Source organism: Rhinoderma darwinii, chromosome 5 (genome assembly GCF_050947455.1).
Source record: "Rhinoderma darwinii isolate aRhiDar2 chromosome 5, aRhiDar2.hap1, whole genome shotgun sequence".
Taxonomy (NCBI): Eukaryota; Metazoa; Chordata; class Amphibia; order Anura; family Rhinodermatidae; genus Rhinoderma; species Rhinoderma darwinii.
Genome location: NC_134691.1, coordinates 344,907,168 through 344,922,900, shown reverse-complemented (window position 1 = coordinate 344,922,900; position 15,733 = coordinate 344,907,168). Strand labels below are relative to the sequence as shown.

The 15,733-nt window shown below is 45.2% G+C and overlaps 1 protein-coding gene across 1 annotated transcript in view; it reads right to left on the bottom strand.

The window, feature by feature from the left end:
• Positions 1 to 13,859, bottom strand: part of PTH1R (parathyroid hormone 1 receptor) — a 302,033-nt gene extending 288,174 nt beyond the window's left edge. The window contains exon 1 of the mRNA XM_075827916.1: positions 12,330 to 13,859. Within this exon, the coding sequence (XP_075684031.1) occupies positions 12,330 to 12,407 (78 nt within the window). The 5' untranslated portion in view covers positions 12,408 to 13,859. The remainder of the gene's footprint in view (positions 1 to 12,329) is intronic.
• Between the last annotated feature and the right edge of the window lie 1,874 nt (positions 13,860 to 15,733).

Sequence of the window (15,733 nt, the reverse complement as noted above, 5' to 3'; positions counted from 1 at the left end):
CTGGTTATATCTATGTCTGGTGATATACTGTGTATACTGGTTATATCTGTGTCTGGTGATATACTGTATATACTGGTTATATCTATGTCTGGTGATACACTGTATATACTGGTTATATCTGTGTCTGGTGATATACTGTATATACTGGTTATATCTATGTCTGGTGATATACTGTATATACTGGTTATATCTGTGTCTGGGGATACACTGTATATACTGGTTATATCTGTGTCTGGTGATATACTGTATATACTGGTTATATCTATGTCTGGTGATACACTGTATATACTGGTTATATCTATGTCTGGTGATATACTGTATATACTGGTTATATCTGTGTCTGGTGATATACTGTATATACTGGTTATATCTGTGTCTGGTGATACACTGTATATACTGGTTATATCTATGTCTGGTGATATACTGTATATACTGGTTATATCTATGTCTGGTGATATACTGTATATACTGGTTATATCTATGTCTGGTGATATACTGTATATACTGGTTATATCTATGTCTGGTGATACACTGTATATACTGGTTATATCTATGTCTGGTGATATACTGTATATACTGGTTATATCTATGTCTGGTGATACACTGTATATACTGGTTATATCTATGTCTGGTGATATACTGTATATACTGGTTATATCTATGTCTGGTGATATACTGTATATACTGGTTATATCTATGTCTGGTGATATACTGTATATACTGGTTATATCTATGTCTGGTGATATACTGTATATACTGGTTATATCTGTGTCTGGTGATATACTGTATATACTGGTTATATCTATGTCTGGTGATATACTGTATATACTGGTTATATCTATGTCTGGTGATATACTGTATATACTGGTTATATCTGTGTCTGGTGATATACTGTATATACCGGTTATATCTATGTCTGGTGATATACTGTATATACTGGTTATATCTATGTCTGGTGATACACTGTATATACTGTTTATATTCCATCTGTCGCTGTCCGGTACATTGTGAGGACGCAGTAGAGAAGCCGCCAGCGCAGTCTCTGTAATTTGCTGATTGGTTCCCTGCAGGCGTCTTATCCCCGAGCGTTGACTAAGAAGTTACAAAGTGGCGATTTCCTCCGACATGAGAAGACGATGAATGGCGCTCAGGATAATGAATCTTCTCTCCTTGTTTTCTCATTACATTTCATTTTCCTCCTCAGGTTCATCGGAGCTCCCGGAGTTACTGCTTAATCATTCTACTTTGCGAGGGAATGAGATAAAGTTTATAAACATTTTCTTTGCTTACCTCATACTGAGTTACAACATGCCATACTCTAGTCACATCCAGAGCTACATTCACAATTCTGCTACTACATCTTGTCTTATACTCCAGTCACATCCAGAGCTGCATTCACATTTCTGCTATTACATATTGTCTTATTCTTCAGTCACATCCAGAGCTGAATTCACAAATCTGCTATTACATCAGGTCTTATGCTCCAGTCACATCCAGAGCTGAATTCACAATACTTTTATTACATCAGGTCTTATACTTAATTCAAATCCAGAACTGCAGCCACAATTTCGCTGTTACGCCATGTTTCTACTCCAGTTATATCCAAAGCAGCAATCACAATTCTGCTGTTACATATTGCTTTAGTCTTCATTCACTGTTAGATTATCTCAAACCTCAGTTTCCTCTAGTGTTGCATTAATAATTTTTGTTAGATCATCTGTTACACTCCAGTCACATCCAAAACTGAATTTGCAATTATTGTTACATCATGTTATACTTGTATCACCTCCAGAGCCGAATTCATAAATCTGCTGTTACCTCATATCTTATATTCAATCCCCTCCAGAGCTGCATTTACAATTCTGCTGCATCATGCTACATAACATCCTATACTCCAGTCACATCCAGAGCTGCAGTTACAATTCTTAATAAATCATATTTTATACTACTGTCACATGCAGTGCTGTAATCATAATTCTGCTGTTACATCATGTCTTAGGTTCCAGTCACATCCAGAGCTGCAATCACAATTCTGCTGATATAGCATATCCTATACTCCAGTCACATTCAGAGCTGCATTCACAATTCTATATGTTTGTTTTTGCTGACCTCCTCACTTGGTACAGTCAGACAGATTTGTTGAATCAGTCAGACACAAGATTTACTAAATTAATCAGTGGCGTACGCTGTATGATAAATCTGCCGATTCTTGCTTGTTAGACACTTTTCTCTTCCTCACGCCACCTCCTGGTTGGCGCAAAACTAGGTAAAAATTTTACATTTGAAACCACGCCCCTTACATAAAACCACGCCCCTTACATAAAACCACGCCCCTTACATAAAACCACGTCCCTTGCATCAAACCACGCCCCTTTCCCCACAAATTCTCTTTAAACGCTTAATAAATCCGCCACAAGGCATGTTCTCTAATTTTCAGAACAAATTGAGCCAGATTTCTGCCGCATGGAGCGCACTACATCTCCCCCAGTGATTTCCAGCTTATCTTCAGCTACATCGTGTATTTTACTCCAGTTACTACCAGAGCTTTATTCACTGTGCTGCTGTTTTCTTTCAGTTTGCTGTAGTGCATTATGGGAAATGTAGTGTGTATAGGGCGCTAGGGGTTCACAGTCGTCTTATGATGATACTGAGTTTACTTGGTGCCAGGTCACGGGAAGGTCAATAGCGGCAGAAAATAATAACCTGTAGCCACTAATATCCTTTCCATATTAGCGAGCGCCTTTTCTCCGCCACGCGTCACGGCCGGACAATGAGATTTATTAAAAGGTCTCCGTAATTACACTCAAGAAACTTTACATCCACGGTCATATCCAATATTATTTTATACATTACTGATGCTGCAGGATTCATGAGAGGGAGGAACGTATCTGTGGTGTTACATAGGACTGCAGGTAACATCTACTATATTATCTGTAATCAGAGAGTTATCACTGTTATCTGTGGTGTTACATAGGACTGCAGGTAACATCTACTACATTATCTGTACTCAGAGAGTTATCACTGTTATCTGTGGTGTTACATAGGACTGCAGCTAACACTACTACATTATCTGTACTCAGAGAGTTATCACTGTGTTATCTGTGGTGTTACATAGGACTGCAGGGAACATCTGCTACATTATCTGTACTCCGCGTTATCACTGTGTGTTATCAGTTGTGTTACATAGGACTGCAGGTAACATCTACTACATTATCTATAATCAGAGAGTTATCACTGTGTTATATGTGGTGTTACATAGGACTGCAGGTAACATCTACTACATTATCTGTACTCAGAGAGTTATCACTGTGTTATATGTGGTGTTACATAGGACTGCAGGTAACATCTACTACATTATCTGTACTCAGAGAGTTATCACTGTGTTATATGTGGTGTTACATAGGACTGCAGGTAACACTACTACATTATCTGTACTCAGAGAGTTATCACTTTGTTATCTGTGGTGTTACATAGGACTGCAGGGTCTCATCTATTTTCAGTTGCCCCCGCCACAGGGCTCTTGATCTGAAGGTTGGGACAGTTATGAAATGTAATAATGAATATGACCCAGCTTTCCCAGACTCCTGAACAGGGACGTACATACTATAGAAGTATTCCATGCCACTACTTTAGGTCTGATGAGAAGGGTGGAGGTGAAGTTCAGCCTTATACAACATTCTCCCTCTCTGCGATGACAGCAATGTTATCATACATTTATAAGTGGGGGTAAAATGGGCAGCCGGTCATGCCGCTCTTCTCTCCAGAAAGGATGCAAGTGAATAGGGAAGGTAATCAAACACTGGACCACCCTCTATTATAAGAATAAAATGCCAGAACTACAGTTAAGACTGACACCTCCATAGTAATTAAAGCGACAGAGTAAAGTTGGTGTAATAGTGCTGCTAAAGTTGAGTGACAGCCCCTGTGGACAGGGTAATGGCGGCCAGTAGTGGTTGTCACCTGTTACCTGTGTAGGAGACTTCATGACCGGATGTTTTATATCAAATGCTGGAAAAGATACAAAGTGCCAGAATGTAGCGCCGGTGTAACGTGGAGGCGTCCGGAGGCAGCGGAGTCACATCCCTGTCCCCCCTCCTGTCTGCCCTCTCTCCCTGGATTTCTGGGATCTCTTTATAATTTGCGCGGTTTGGCTGCTGCCGCCTCTCAGACGCTGTAATCGCTAGAACAATATTTCCGATGTGAGGGGCTTCCCGTAAACGCTGCAGATTCCAGGTCAATTAAGACCCAGAAGGTGGAAGGAGACGGAGGAGAGGAAAAAACACTGTGAAATGACTTGTGAAATTCTAAGACACGGCAAGATCTGACGTTCCACCTTCACTGACGGGCGCGATCCGTGGGCGGTTACAGATATAACATTAAAGGGGATCCCCACGGAAGAGAAAATACAAAAATATAAACCCCCTGAATCGTCCGCTCGTGGGATGTGTCTTCATATTGAGTATACGGGGTGACTACCAGTAATGGCCGCCAGTATAGCCCCCCCCTAGGGGTTGTCCCCCAGCTTTTAACCTGCAGTGTTATGTGGAGTTACATCCCCCCCTACTCCTCCTCTCTTATTGCTCTGATTATTCATGTGTCAGTCTCCACTGTCATTTTGTATTGTATTCATAAACCAGGAAGAATTGACAGAGGAGCCTGGAGATATGGGAGAAAATGGAATAAATCTCGTAATATTATCACCAGTAACAACGCTGCGTCTGTGGCCGGGATCTTTATGGGGTCTAGAGGGGGGGGGGGGGGGGTTGTTCACATTATACACATTGTTCCTGGAGCCGCTGAAGGTTGAGCTGAGATATCGGAGGCGTTTTACGTCTTTCGCCACCTCTCGCCATTAAGCGTTTTTCGCATTTTTTTTCAAGTTATAAACTCTGCGGCCGGAGAAAAATACGATAATTCCGACATACACAGCGTTCCAGTTTGCGGCTCTGGGTGTGACGGTTTTTCTGGCGTTTTTTTCCACAGACTTTTCTATACGATTTGAAAAATGGCAGAAAAAAACTTCTGTACAAAATTACATGAAATAAAAAATGTGAAATTCAGGATTTTTTAAATTTTTTGACACATTTTTAAAAATGCTGAAAAGAAGCGAAATCCACAGAGAACGGCGTGCAGAGCTCTCCCCTAATATACGGATTATCCCCCCTCCCCCTTATAAAGAGCAGTGACCTGATATAACAAGACTTCAGATTCCCTGTGAAGCGTCAGGAGGACGAGCCGCTGTTTATGGCGTCCTGTGTCCTGTCTATGACGGGTGAACAGAGAGGAAGTCGTCCTGATAACAGAGAATATTTCAGGATTGCTATATATTTATATATACTCTATATAGGGTTAAGTGGCACCTGAGGCCCCGCGCACACGCTCAGGACACGGATTTCAGCGCAGACTCTGATTTCGGCCCACGGGGCTGATAAAGAATCCACGAGAACAGGCGGCGTGCTATTTATTCCCGTGGACCCGGGCGGCGTGCTATTTATTCCCGTGGACTCGGGCGGCGTGCTATTTATTCCCGTGGACTCGGGCGGCGTGCTATTTATTCCCGTGGACCCGGGCGGCGTGCTATTTATTCCCGTGGACTCGGCACAGAAAAGCCGGCGGACGTCCATGCCGCGGGATTGGTCTCATTCAATAGGGCGAATCCTTGTGCATATCCGCGGCACGTCCGCAGAAGAAATCGGAGATAAGCCTCGGATTTCTGACATGAATCCTGTAGTAAATACTATGGCAAATCCAACCTGTGTGAACAGGAACAGCGCCGCCCTCAGGTCATAGTGAGTACTGAACCCTTGTTTGTCGCTGCAGGTAACGGCTTCTGAATAGTCGTGTTTTGTCCTGTAACGTGTGAACGCCCTTGTTTTACTCCACGCAGGACACGTCCGCAGTTACTGACTGGGGGGGGGGGGGGGGGCACAATTACTGTCTGTGTGCAGGAATGAAGTCATGGGGGAGGGGGTGAGAAGTAGAAGAGACAGACAGCACTCTGGGTAATGGTGTCGGCAATCATAATATTACCAACTTACAGAGAAGTGAGGTTTCTGGAGCCTCAAACCTCCCATTAATGCAACGGCAATCACTGGACAGTCGCAGTTAACCCTTAAACTACCCTAGACCACCAGGGATAATATGCGTTAACCGCTCCACAACCCTACACCACCAGGGATAATATGCATTAACCCCTTCTCCCCCTAGACCACCAGGGATAATATGCATTAACCCCTTCACCACCCTAGACCACCAGGGATAATATGCATTAACCCCCTTCTCCACCCTAGACCACCAGGGATAATATGCATTAACCCCCTTCTCCACCCTAGACCACCAGGGATAATATGCATTAACCCCTTCACAACCCTACACCACCAGGGATAATATGCATTAACCCCTTCACAACCCTACACCACCAGGGATAATATGCATTAACCCCTTTACCACCCTAGACCACCAAGGATAATAGGCATTAACCCCTTTACCACCCTAGACAACCAGGGATAATATGTCTAAACCAATTTAGCCCAGCATGGATAATATATATTAACCTCTAAATCATCATAGATCACTAGGAATACTAGGTATTAACCCCTTCACTACCTAAGACCACCATGGATAAAATGTATTAACCCCCTCACCACTCTAGACGACCAGCAATAATGACTTAAAGTCTATGGAAACATTTGAAGACTTTTTTATTTTACTGCTGTGTTCACATCAGCGTTTGCCTTTCCGTTGAGGGTTCTGTCGGAGGTTTCCGTCGGTTAACCCCTCAACTAGAAGGCAAACGGAAACCTTAGCTTCCGTTTGCATCAACATTGATCTCAACGGTGACGGAAACTTTGCTATGGTTTCCGTTTGTCACCGTTGTGAACGGGTTCCGTTGTTCTGACGGAATGAATAGCGCAGTCGACAATGCAAAACGACGGAACCCGTGCACAACGGTGACAAGCGGAAACCATTTGCACTGGATCCGTCACCGTTGAAATCAATGGTGACACAAACGAAAACCTATGGGTTCCCTCTTTCTCAGTCAGGGCTCCATTCTAACGGTAGCTCTGACGAAACCCCGGAACGGAGCCCTGACGCAGATGAGAACGAAGTCTAGTTAGTTTTTAGTAAAAAAAAAAAGTTTTACTTTTTGAGATACAGATTTCCTGTTTCCTGGATGCGTAGAGGTGTATCTTACGCAGAAACCCGAATCCGTCAGCTCAGCGGGTCAGGTGAGATTGGTAACAGGTACATCCTGTGTTTCAGATGCACGCAGGACCTGTTGTCACCGAAGCCGTCAGTCCCGCTGACTTGACAGATTTGGGTTTTAGCACAAGATACAGTTGCTCTGTATATAGGAAACATAGAAGCTGTATCTCAAAGTAAAAAAAACAACATAAATATTACTAAAAAAACAATCACAAAGTTGCACTAAACATTATAGCACATTGTTTTAGTGATTTTTTTTTTTACATAGCGTTTAACTCCTAAATCAGCAGGAATAAAATGTATTCATCTCTGGAGATCACTAGGATTAGGTCATCAGGGATCATTTCAATTAACCTGTAAACCCCCACAGACCACCAGGGATTCAGTATATTTGACACATGTATGCTCCATATGTTCCAAGTCATCACGTTCCCTCCATCGTAGAGACATCAATATACAAGTTTAGCCCCCCCCCCCACCTTCAGGGCGTCAGATCTATATCGTCTTTATATGACAAGTTTCCCTGCTATGAGACAAAATTGGATGGGTCTCGCACCCCCACCCATGTATATAAGGGAACTGCGTATCTAGTATCAGTGGTTGTCACCCACCTTTACTGGCATCCTGGAAGGCAAATCAGACAAGTAATGCTGAAATATGGGAATAGGAGGAAATATCAATGGATAACACGGCAGAATTACCTTGAAGGACACTCGGAAAGCTGGGTGACTGACAACGCCTGTGGTGGAGACTCCATGAAACTCAATGTTCACACGGAGTATTTTGGGGGAGCAATATCTGCCTCAAAATTCCGTTTGGAACTTTGAGGCAGATATTCCTCTCCCTGCACGCCGATTTTCGCGGCGATTATCGTGCCGTTTTTCGCCCGCGGGCATAAAACAGCAAGAAATACCCTTTCTCCTGCCTCCCATTGAAGTCAATGGGAGGTCGGAGGCGGAAGCGCCCGAAGATAGGGCATGTCGCTTCTTTTTCCTGCGAGGCAGTTTTACTGCTCGCGGGAAAAAGACGCCGACGCCTCCCATTGAAATCAATGGGAGGCGTTCTCGGGCCGTTTTTGCAGAGTTTTGCGATGCGGTTTCCGCGTCAAAAAACTCGGCAAAATACCCCGTGTGAACATTAAACACTCAAGAAACGTCACCCCTAAAAGAAGCCGGAAAATGCAGGCAAAACCCAAATCAATCCAATGTTATTAGGTTATAGTAATCTCTCTGCAGCCTAGTGATCCAGCTCCACGTCCACAACCGCCCGTGTGTCCCCCCTCCCTGCTCTCTACGCCGGAATCCCCGAGTCACAGCCGAACTGATACAACCGCCATGACACGTATCTCTCGGAGCGGCTTTTCCGGCTTCTTTCTTAGGGCACGGCCGGACGTGGCAGAGTTTTCCCGCTGCAAATGTTGGTGCAGATTCGGGGGAATTACGTAACGAATCTGCAGCAACATTTGCATATTTGACAGGTAATTCAGACGTTGCAGATATCACAGCGGACTTGCCACAGATTTCAGTTTTTGCATTGCACAGGCTGAAATCCGCAGTGAAATTCCGCTTCTTCTCCGCAACGTCATGAGCTGCTGCGGAGGGAAAATTCTGCACCGCAGCCTGATCTCCGCACAGTTATTTTCTGCAACGTCTGAACTAAGTTTCCTAAAAATGTATAGAAAGAAATGTAAAAAACGGCCGCTGCAGAATCCACTGCGGACTGTCCGCCATGTGTGAATGAGCCCTTACAGCCCGGAGGAGAGACTTCGCTGAAATGTAAAGCACAAATAGGGCACTTTTGCATCTAGCCCATCATTTCTTCATGCAATCACTGGTGTGCTGACGGGGTGACTGATACTCTGACAATACAGAGTATCAATACTTAGTACTGGGGCGCACATGCGGTCATTTCCCTCCTTAGCCCAGCACACATTTTGCTCGTACAATACGGAGTGGCTGTGATTTTAGGGGACAATGACATCTGGAGCGTGCGCATAGAGAGCACACAGAGTAACAATAGTATCGAGTCCATCCTGAATCGTTACCCTATGGCTACATAATTACTTCCCTAGTGCCGGGGTACAGCATGTATATACGAGTACGTCATATATGATGTGCTCAGACTCGGGGTCATATACAGTTGACTGGACACATGCAGTTACAGACTCACTAGTTCTGACCTAGTCCCTTACAGGGGGGCTCTCTGCTTCCATGTGCCCCAGGCTGGACCACTGCTCAGTAACATTGGTTGACACGCACAGGAGGTCTCACACTATCGTGTTCTGTCCACTTTCTTCCATGGCTGAACATTTACAATTCATATGGACTGATTTATGTCCTTCTTGTTAGTGCAGAATTTGGGGACATCAATCACATTGGATATTTTAATCGTTTATTAGTCTATTAAATAAAGGTTTTTTATTTTCATTTGTCATTCTCTATAGAACCACACACCTTCCCCCCTTCCCGTTATCAATTGTTAGATATATATTGGTGGCTACACCTGGTGTGGTTCCTTTTGCTGTAAATATTACATTTGAGGGCATTTGCCTACTATATCTGTTTGATACCAGAAGAAACTTAACATCCACTGTCACATCCAATATTTATACATGGCTGATGCATCAAGATTCAGAGAACATATCTGTGGTGTTACATAGGACTGCAGGTAACATCTACTACATTATCTGTAATCAGAGAGTTATCACTGTGTTATCTGTGGTATTTACATAGGACTGCAGGTAACTCTACTACATTATCTGTAATCAGAGAGTTATCACTGTGTTATCTGTGGTGTTACATAGGACTGCAGGTAATATCTACTACATTATCTGTACTCAGAGAGTTATCACTGTGTGTTATATGTGCTGTTACATAGGACTGCAGGTAACATCTACTACATTATCTGTTGTCAGATAGTTATCACTGTGTTATTTGTGGTGTTACATAGGACTGCAGGTAACACTACTACATTATCTGTACTCAGAGAGTTATCACTGTTATCTGTGGTGTTACATAGGACTGCAGGTAACATCTACTACATTATCTGTACACAGAGCGTTATCACTGTGTTATCTGTGGTGTTACATAGGACTGCAGGTAACACTACTACATTATCTGTACTCAGAGACTTATTATGACTCACAAATAATGCAGTTAGTTAACTGATAAATCCAGCTCTGCTACATCTGAATATTTATTCCCAGTTGAAGGACTAATCATACATCATATCTACAGCTGAAGTCTCATTGAATACAGAGAAGTAAAGCACTAGGGTTACACAGGAGCGCTGCAGCTCACAGTGACAGGGATACTTCTGATTGTTAGCTCTTCGGCCCAGATTTAGACATGATGTCTATGACAGGGGTTAAATACAATTGATTGACCTTCCGCCCACACAATGTTCAACACAACATGTAAAACATTAACATGAAGAGAACGCCAGCTCTGTACACATATCAATATTTACTGTCACCCCCTCCCCTCTATTTACTTCTACTGTATGGTAACATTGTAATCAGGAGGTAACAGATACAGTGTGACCCCAAGACCCCAGAGAGAAGCTGACAGTGTGACCCCAGGAGTTTCAGAACTACAAGTCCCAGCTTTACCTGCCATAGCGGCAACAGCACCTGTCATCCAAGAAATGATAAGCCACACATTGCCTAACATTGTGCTCTGGCTGGCAGCACTTGCTGGAACCTGTAGTTCTCCTACAGCTAGGCATTGGTTACCCGTGGCCCCAGGCTGGCAGCACTTGCCGGAACCTGTAGTCCTCCTATAGCTAGGCATTGGTTACCCCTGGTCTCTGTCTGGCAGCACTTGCTGGAACCTGTAGTCCTCCTATGGCTAGGCATTGGTTACCCCTGGTCTCTGGCTGGCAGCACTTGCCGGAACCTGTAGTCCTCCTATAGCTAGGCATTGGTTACCCCCTGGTCTCTGTCTGGCAGCACTTGCTGGAACCTGTAGTCCTCCTATGGCTAGGCATTGGTTACCCCTGGTCTCTGGCTGGCAGCACTTGTTGGAACCTGTAGTCCTCCTATAGCTAGGCATTGGTTAGCCCTGGTCTCTGGCTGGCAGCACTTGCTGGAACCTGTAGTCCTCCTATAGCTAGGCATTGGTTACCCTTGGCCCCAGGCTGGCAGTGATTGCTGGAACCTGTAGTTCTGCAGGTAGTAATGATTTTAGCATGGATGTCTGCTACCTGTGAGATTATCAGGACCTCAGCCTCATCACTCATCCTCTCAGCACCAGACAAGCAGCTGGGGGGGGGGGGGGGGAGGTAAATATCTCACGTGAACCATAATGTACATGACAGGCAGGTGTACAGCAGCCCGGGGAGTGATATATGGGAAGTGTCAGCTCCGCAGCCCAGACCACAACTCACATTAATCCTGACCTGAATTTACAGCAGTCAATAAAAGAGACAGTGAGCTGTAAAATACCAACTCCATAATACCCGGGGGCAGAGGAGCTGTCAGTCACTGACTCCACCATTCATGTGGACTTTACTCCTCAGAGCTCTGTGCAAAGGGCTCCAGGTAAATCTTTCCATCATGTTCGCCTCGTCCTGGGGTCACCTGCAGATAAGAACTGAACTCTATGGGGCTCAATGTGTAAGAAAAGCACAAAATAGCAGCTAGGGGCTCAAATGGCTCTTTAATTGTATCCAGAGACTTGGATGGAGGAATTCCCAGATGCTGCAAACACTGGATACACAAGGCACAAGCACTCACCCTGGGGGGCTACAAAACATGGGGTCACACCTGTGTGGAGGAGGGGAAAGGCTGGATCCCCCGATAGTCTAAGGTCAACGAGATCACATAGATCCCAGTGCAAAATCGAACCCCCTAAATCTAAGAACAAGCGGAGGAAGGTCTGAGATATAAACCCCCCACGGAGCGTCCTGATGTAACAATTAGTAGCTACAATGTTGCCAGAAACTGATACAATAAACAAATACAAAACAAATAAATAAATACAAGTCTAATATGGAAACATTGACTCATATGGAGCTCCAGCTGGAAGCACCAAGATGAAGAACTGCTGGGACTTATGGTTCTACAACATTTCAATCTATACAGGACACAATAGCTGTAAAAGGGTTAGTGCGGGGTGACTTACCAATGCAGAGACGCAGCTTAGGAGTGAATAGAAGACGATGGAAGTAAGACTGGTCCACACCACCAGAGATGGTCCCATATCCAAGAGGCTCTGGCTGCATCCAAAATAGTAGTCAGAGATCAGATCACAGCTATCCCAGGAGGATCACTGCCTGTATGCCCAGCTGGTAGCCCCACCTGAAGCCATAAGTCATGTCTCCAAGATGACCATGTGGGGACCAGTCAGTGGGGGCTGCTGCGGGGTGCAGTCCTCATCCATGTGCCTGGCTCCTGAGGAGTTAAAGTACTAGGGGGAGGGGAGCACAATGCTGGGGGTTATGTAGCTGCAATCAACAATCTTCACACTGAAATCCCATTACACAGAATGCAGATGCCAGGAGATGCCAGGAGATGCCAGGGCACCGGGCAGAGGTGCGCGCAGAGATGGGGGCTCAGCACCAGGACATCGGGTTGTTGAATTTCCTGGAGCCAAACTTTCTCCTCAGCTGGAGTTCAAGTCCCCTGTATGAGAGGGAAACCCACCGTCCTCCATGTCCAGAGATCCTGATCCCTGGATCCCTACAACAGATCTCTAAATAATGAAGATCGGATGCAATCGAAATCTCCAGTTCTGCTTTGATGTCGGGCCAGATGAGGTTTCTCTACAGATCTCTGGGCGATGTGATCTCTGGACTTGTGGATCTGGTGAGATGTAATTGTGCTTCTCTGAGCTGGGGGTCACCGTCTTCTCTTTATGAATGTGATCTCTGCTCCATGGATCCCTGATCGATGTGATTGATGCGATTCTCTTACTAGATGTCAGCAGATGGTTGGACACAATGTGAGGAGAGGGGTCACCTCAGAGCAGAAGTCATGTCTCCATGTCTGATCTATTCCTGCCCATGATCCTTCCCTATAGCTGCAGAATGACTTCTGACGAGTTACTGACTGTATGACGGGGGTCGCAGCTCCCACAATGTCACTATGAAGTCAGCTAAGAAGACCCTGCAGCAGGGCTGCTACTCCCCATAGGGTGGTGTCATCAGTGGATGAGTGGCAGACTGGGGGTCCTCAGTGGATTACTGACAGCTGGGGGTCCTCAGTGGATTACTGTCAGGTTGGGGTCCTCAGTGGATTACTGCTAGCTGGGGGTCCTCAGTGGATTACTGTATTGTGGGGGTCCTCAGTGGATATCTGTCAGGGTAGGAGTCCTCAGTGGATGTGGCTGGGGGTCCTCAGTGGATATCTGTCAGGGTAGGAGTCCTCAGTGGATGTGGCTGGGGGTCCTCAGTGGATATCTGTCAGGGTAGGAGTCCTCAGTGGATGTGGCTGGGGGTCTTCAGTGGATGTGGCTGGGGGCTCTCCCTGGGTTATGATGCATGCAGGCTGCTCTGGCTGGAGTAGTAGTAGTAGGGGCTGCAGTTGTTTGTAACTGGAGGAGGCTGCAGGCTGTGAGCTGGCTCCTGTACTCTGAATAATAGCAGCCTTCAGCTCATGTTCTGGGAAGGGGAAGGAAGAGAGAGGCTCCCTCAGCCCTGTGCACACTCTGCTGCTCTCCAGTCAATGTGAGCCACTCACTCCTAGGGAGGAAGGTATTAAAGCAGCATGGTCAGGAGCCTATTGGTTGGCCACAATCAGCCATGTGACTCTCAGCCACAGGGGGACATGTTTCCCCTCCAGTGTGCAGGGCTTATTATAACACAGAGAGAGTCTTATTATACAGTGTGAAGCCAGAGCTGGAGACTGGAACCCCACAGTCTCCCCAGTGCCCCTAATACCCCCTCCAGATGCAGCCCAGGGACCCTTCATATCATACAGTCTCCCCAGTGCCCCTAATACCCCCTCCAGATGCAGCCCAGGGACCCTTCATATCATACAGTCTCCCCAGTGATCACTCATCATCCACTGCTGCACAGGAGCTTGCAATCTAATTTCTTTAGGAGGGTCTAGATCAGGGGTTCCCTATAGCACGGCTGCCACACTGGCACCCGGGACATGTTTACGTCCTAAGCCCAAAAGTTCTCTCAGCCCTAAACCTAGTCCAACATCGCCCCTTGGCTCGGTCAGTGGCTGTAGTGTGCGCCAACATCACGGGTTTGTTCAGGGCCAGGGTCTAACGTCGACCACAACCCAACTTTTCTGATGTCGGAGGATAAAAGATCTAAGATTCATGGGAAATAATCAATATTAATGTTTCGGATTATCATAACTACCATTTTGCTAGAGGGGCCCCCAAAAATAAAGACTGCACAAGAACTGAACCCCATAAGTGAAAGCAATAGGGATGATCAAGTTCCCCACTCTGGTCTAATGCTTCTCACAGCAGAGGGTTTGTTACAATCTATCAGTGTAGACAATCCTCTGTGAGCTTAACACAGTTCTAAAATGTATCAATAAAATGTATCAGGCCGCTGTAGAAGATTGTCTAGACTGGATACAAACGTAACAAACCCTCAGCTGTGAGAAGTATTAGGTTTGGATAGGTTTTCAGCTTCTGGATATAAAATGGAAAGTTCTAATATACTGACAGCAAGCAAAGATCCTGAAATCGGTCAGAAATTCTCACACAGAGGGGGGTATTTATTAGTGGCTGTACCCCAGTATTATGTCGTAATAAAAAGTCACAAATTATGGCGCAGACCATATGTGTGTAATAATTTGCGACTTTCTGTTGTTTTACGCCACATTTAAAACAGGTCTGGCTTCGCACAAGGGGCGGAGCTAACCAAGACCCGACTAATTCACTATAATTTACGCCAGAACCTGTCGTAATTTACAGCAGAAATCTTCGCTGGCCGGCAGCCGGGGACGATTTCCCTTTCTGGCGCACAGCCAGAGATGCCGTTACTTTATTAAGAGGGGTGCGCACCTCAAAAAATGTGGCGCTCTTTATACTACGACTGGTTTATGAAACGCCCGTATTAATAAATCCTCCCAAAGTTTTAGAAAGCTGCAGAGATTTTAATTGTACACAGATGAAACTTTAAAACAGGGAAATCCTTTTAAGACGACGCCTCGTGATTGCGGACACTGACGCAGCTTTGGCGCAACTTCACATTCAGACGTGGCGGACGGTCCGCAGTGGAATTCTGCAGCAGCCGTTTTTTACATTTCTTTCTATACATTTTTAGGAAACTTAGTTCAGACGCTGCAGAAAATAACTGTGCGGAGATCAGGCTGCGGTGCAGAATTTTCCCTCCGCAGCAGCTCATGACGTTGCGGAGAAGAAGCGGAATTTCACTGCGGATTTCGGCCTTTGCAATACAAAAACTGAAATCTGTGGCAAGTCCGCTGTGATATCTGCAACGTCTGAATTACCTGTCAAATATGCAAATGTTGGAGCAAATTCGCCACGAAAAATTCTGCCACGTCTGAATGTGCCCTTAAACTGCCCATAGATATTAAATGATCGTTGGCTGAAACTCG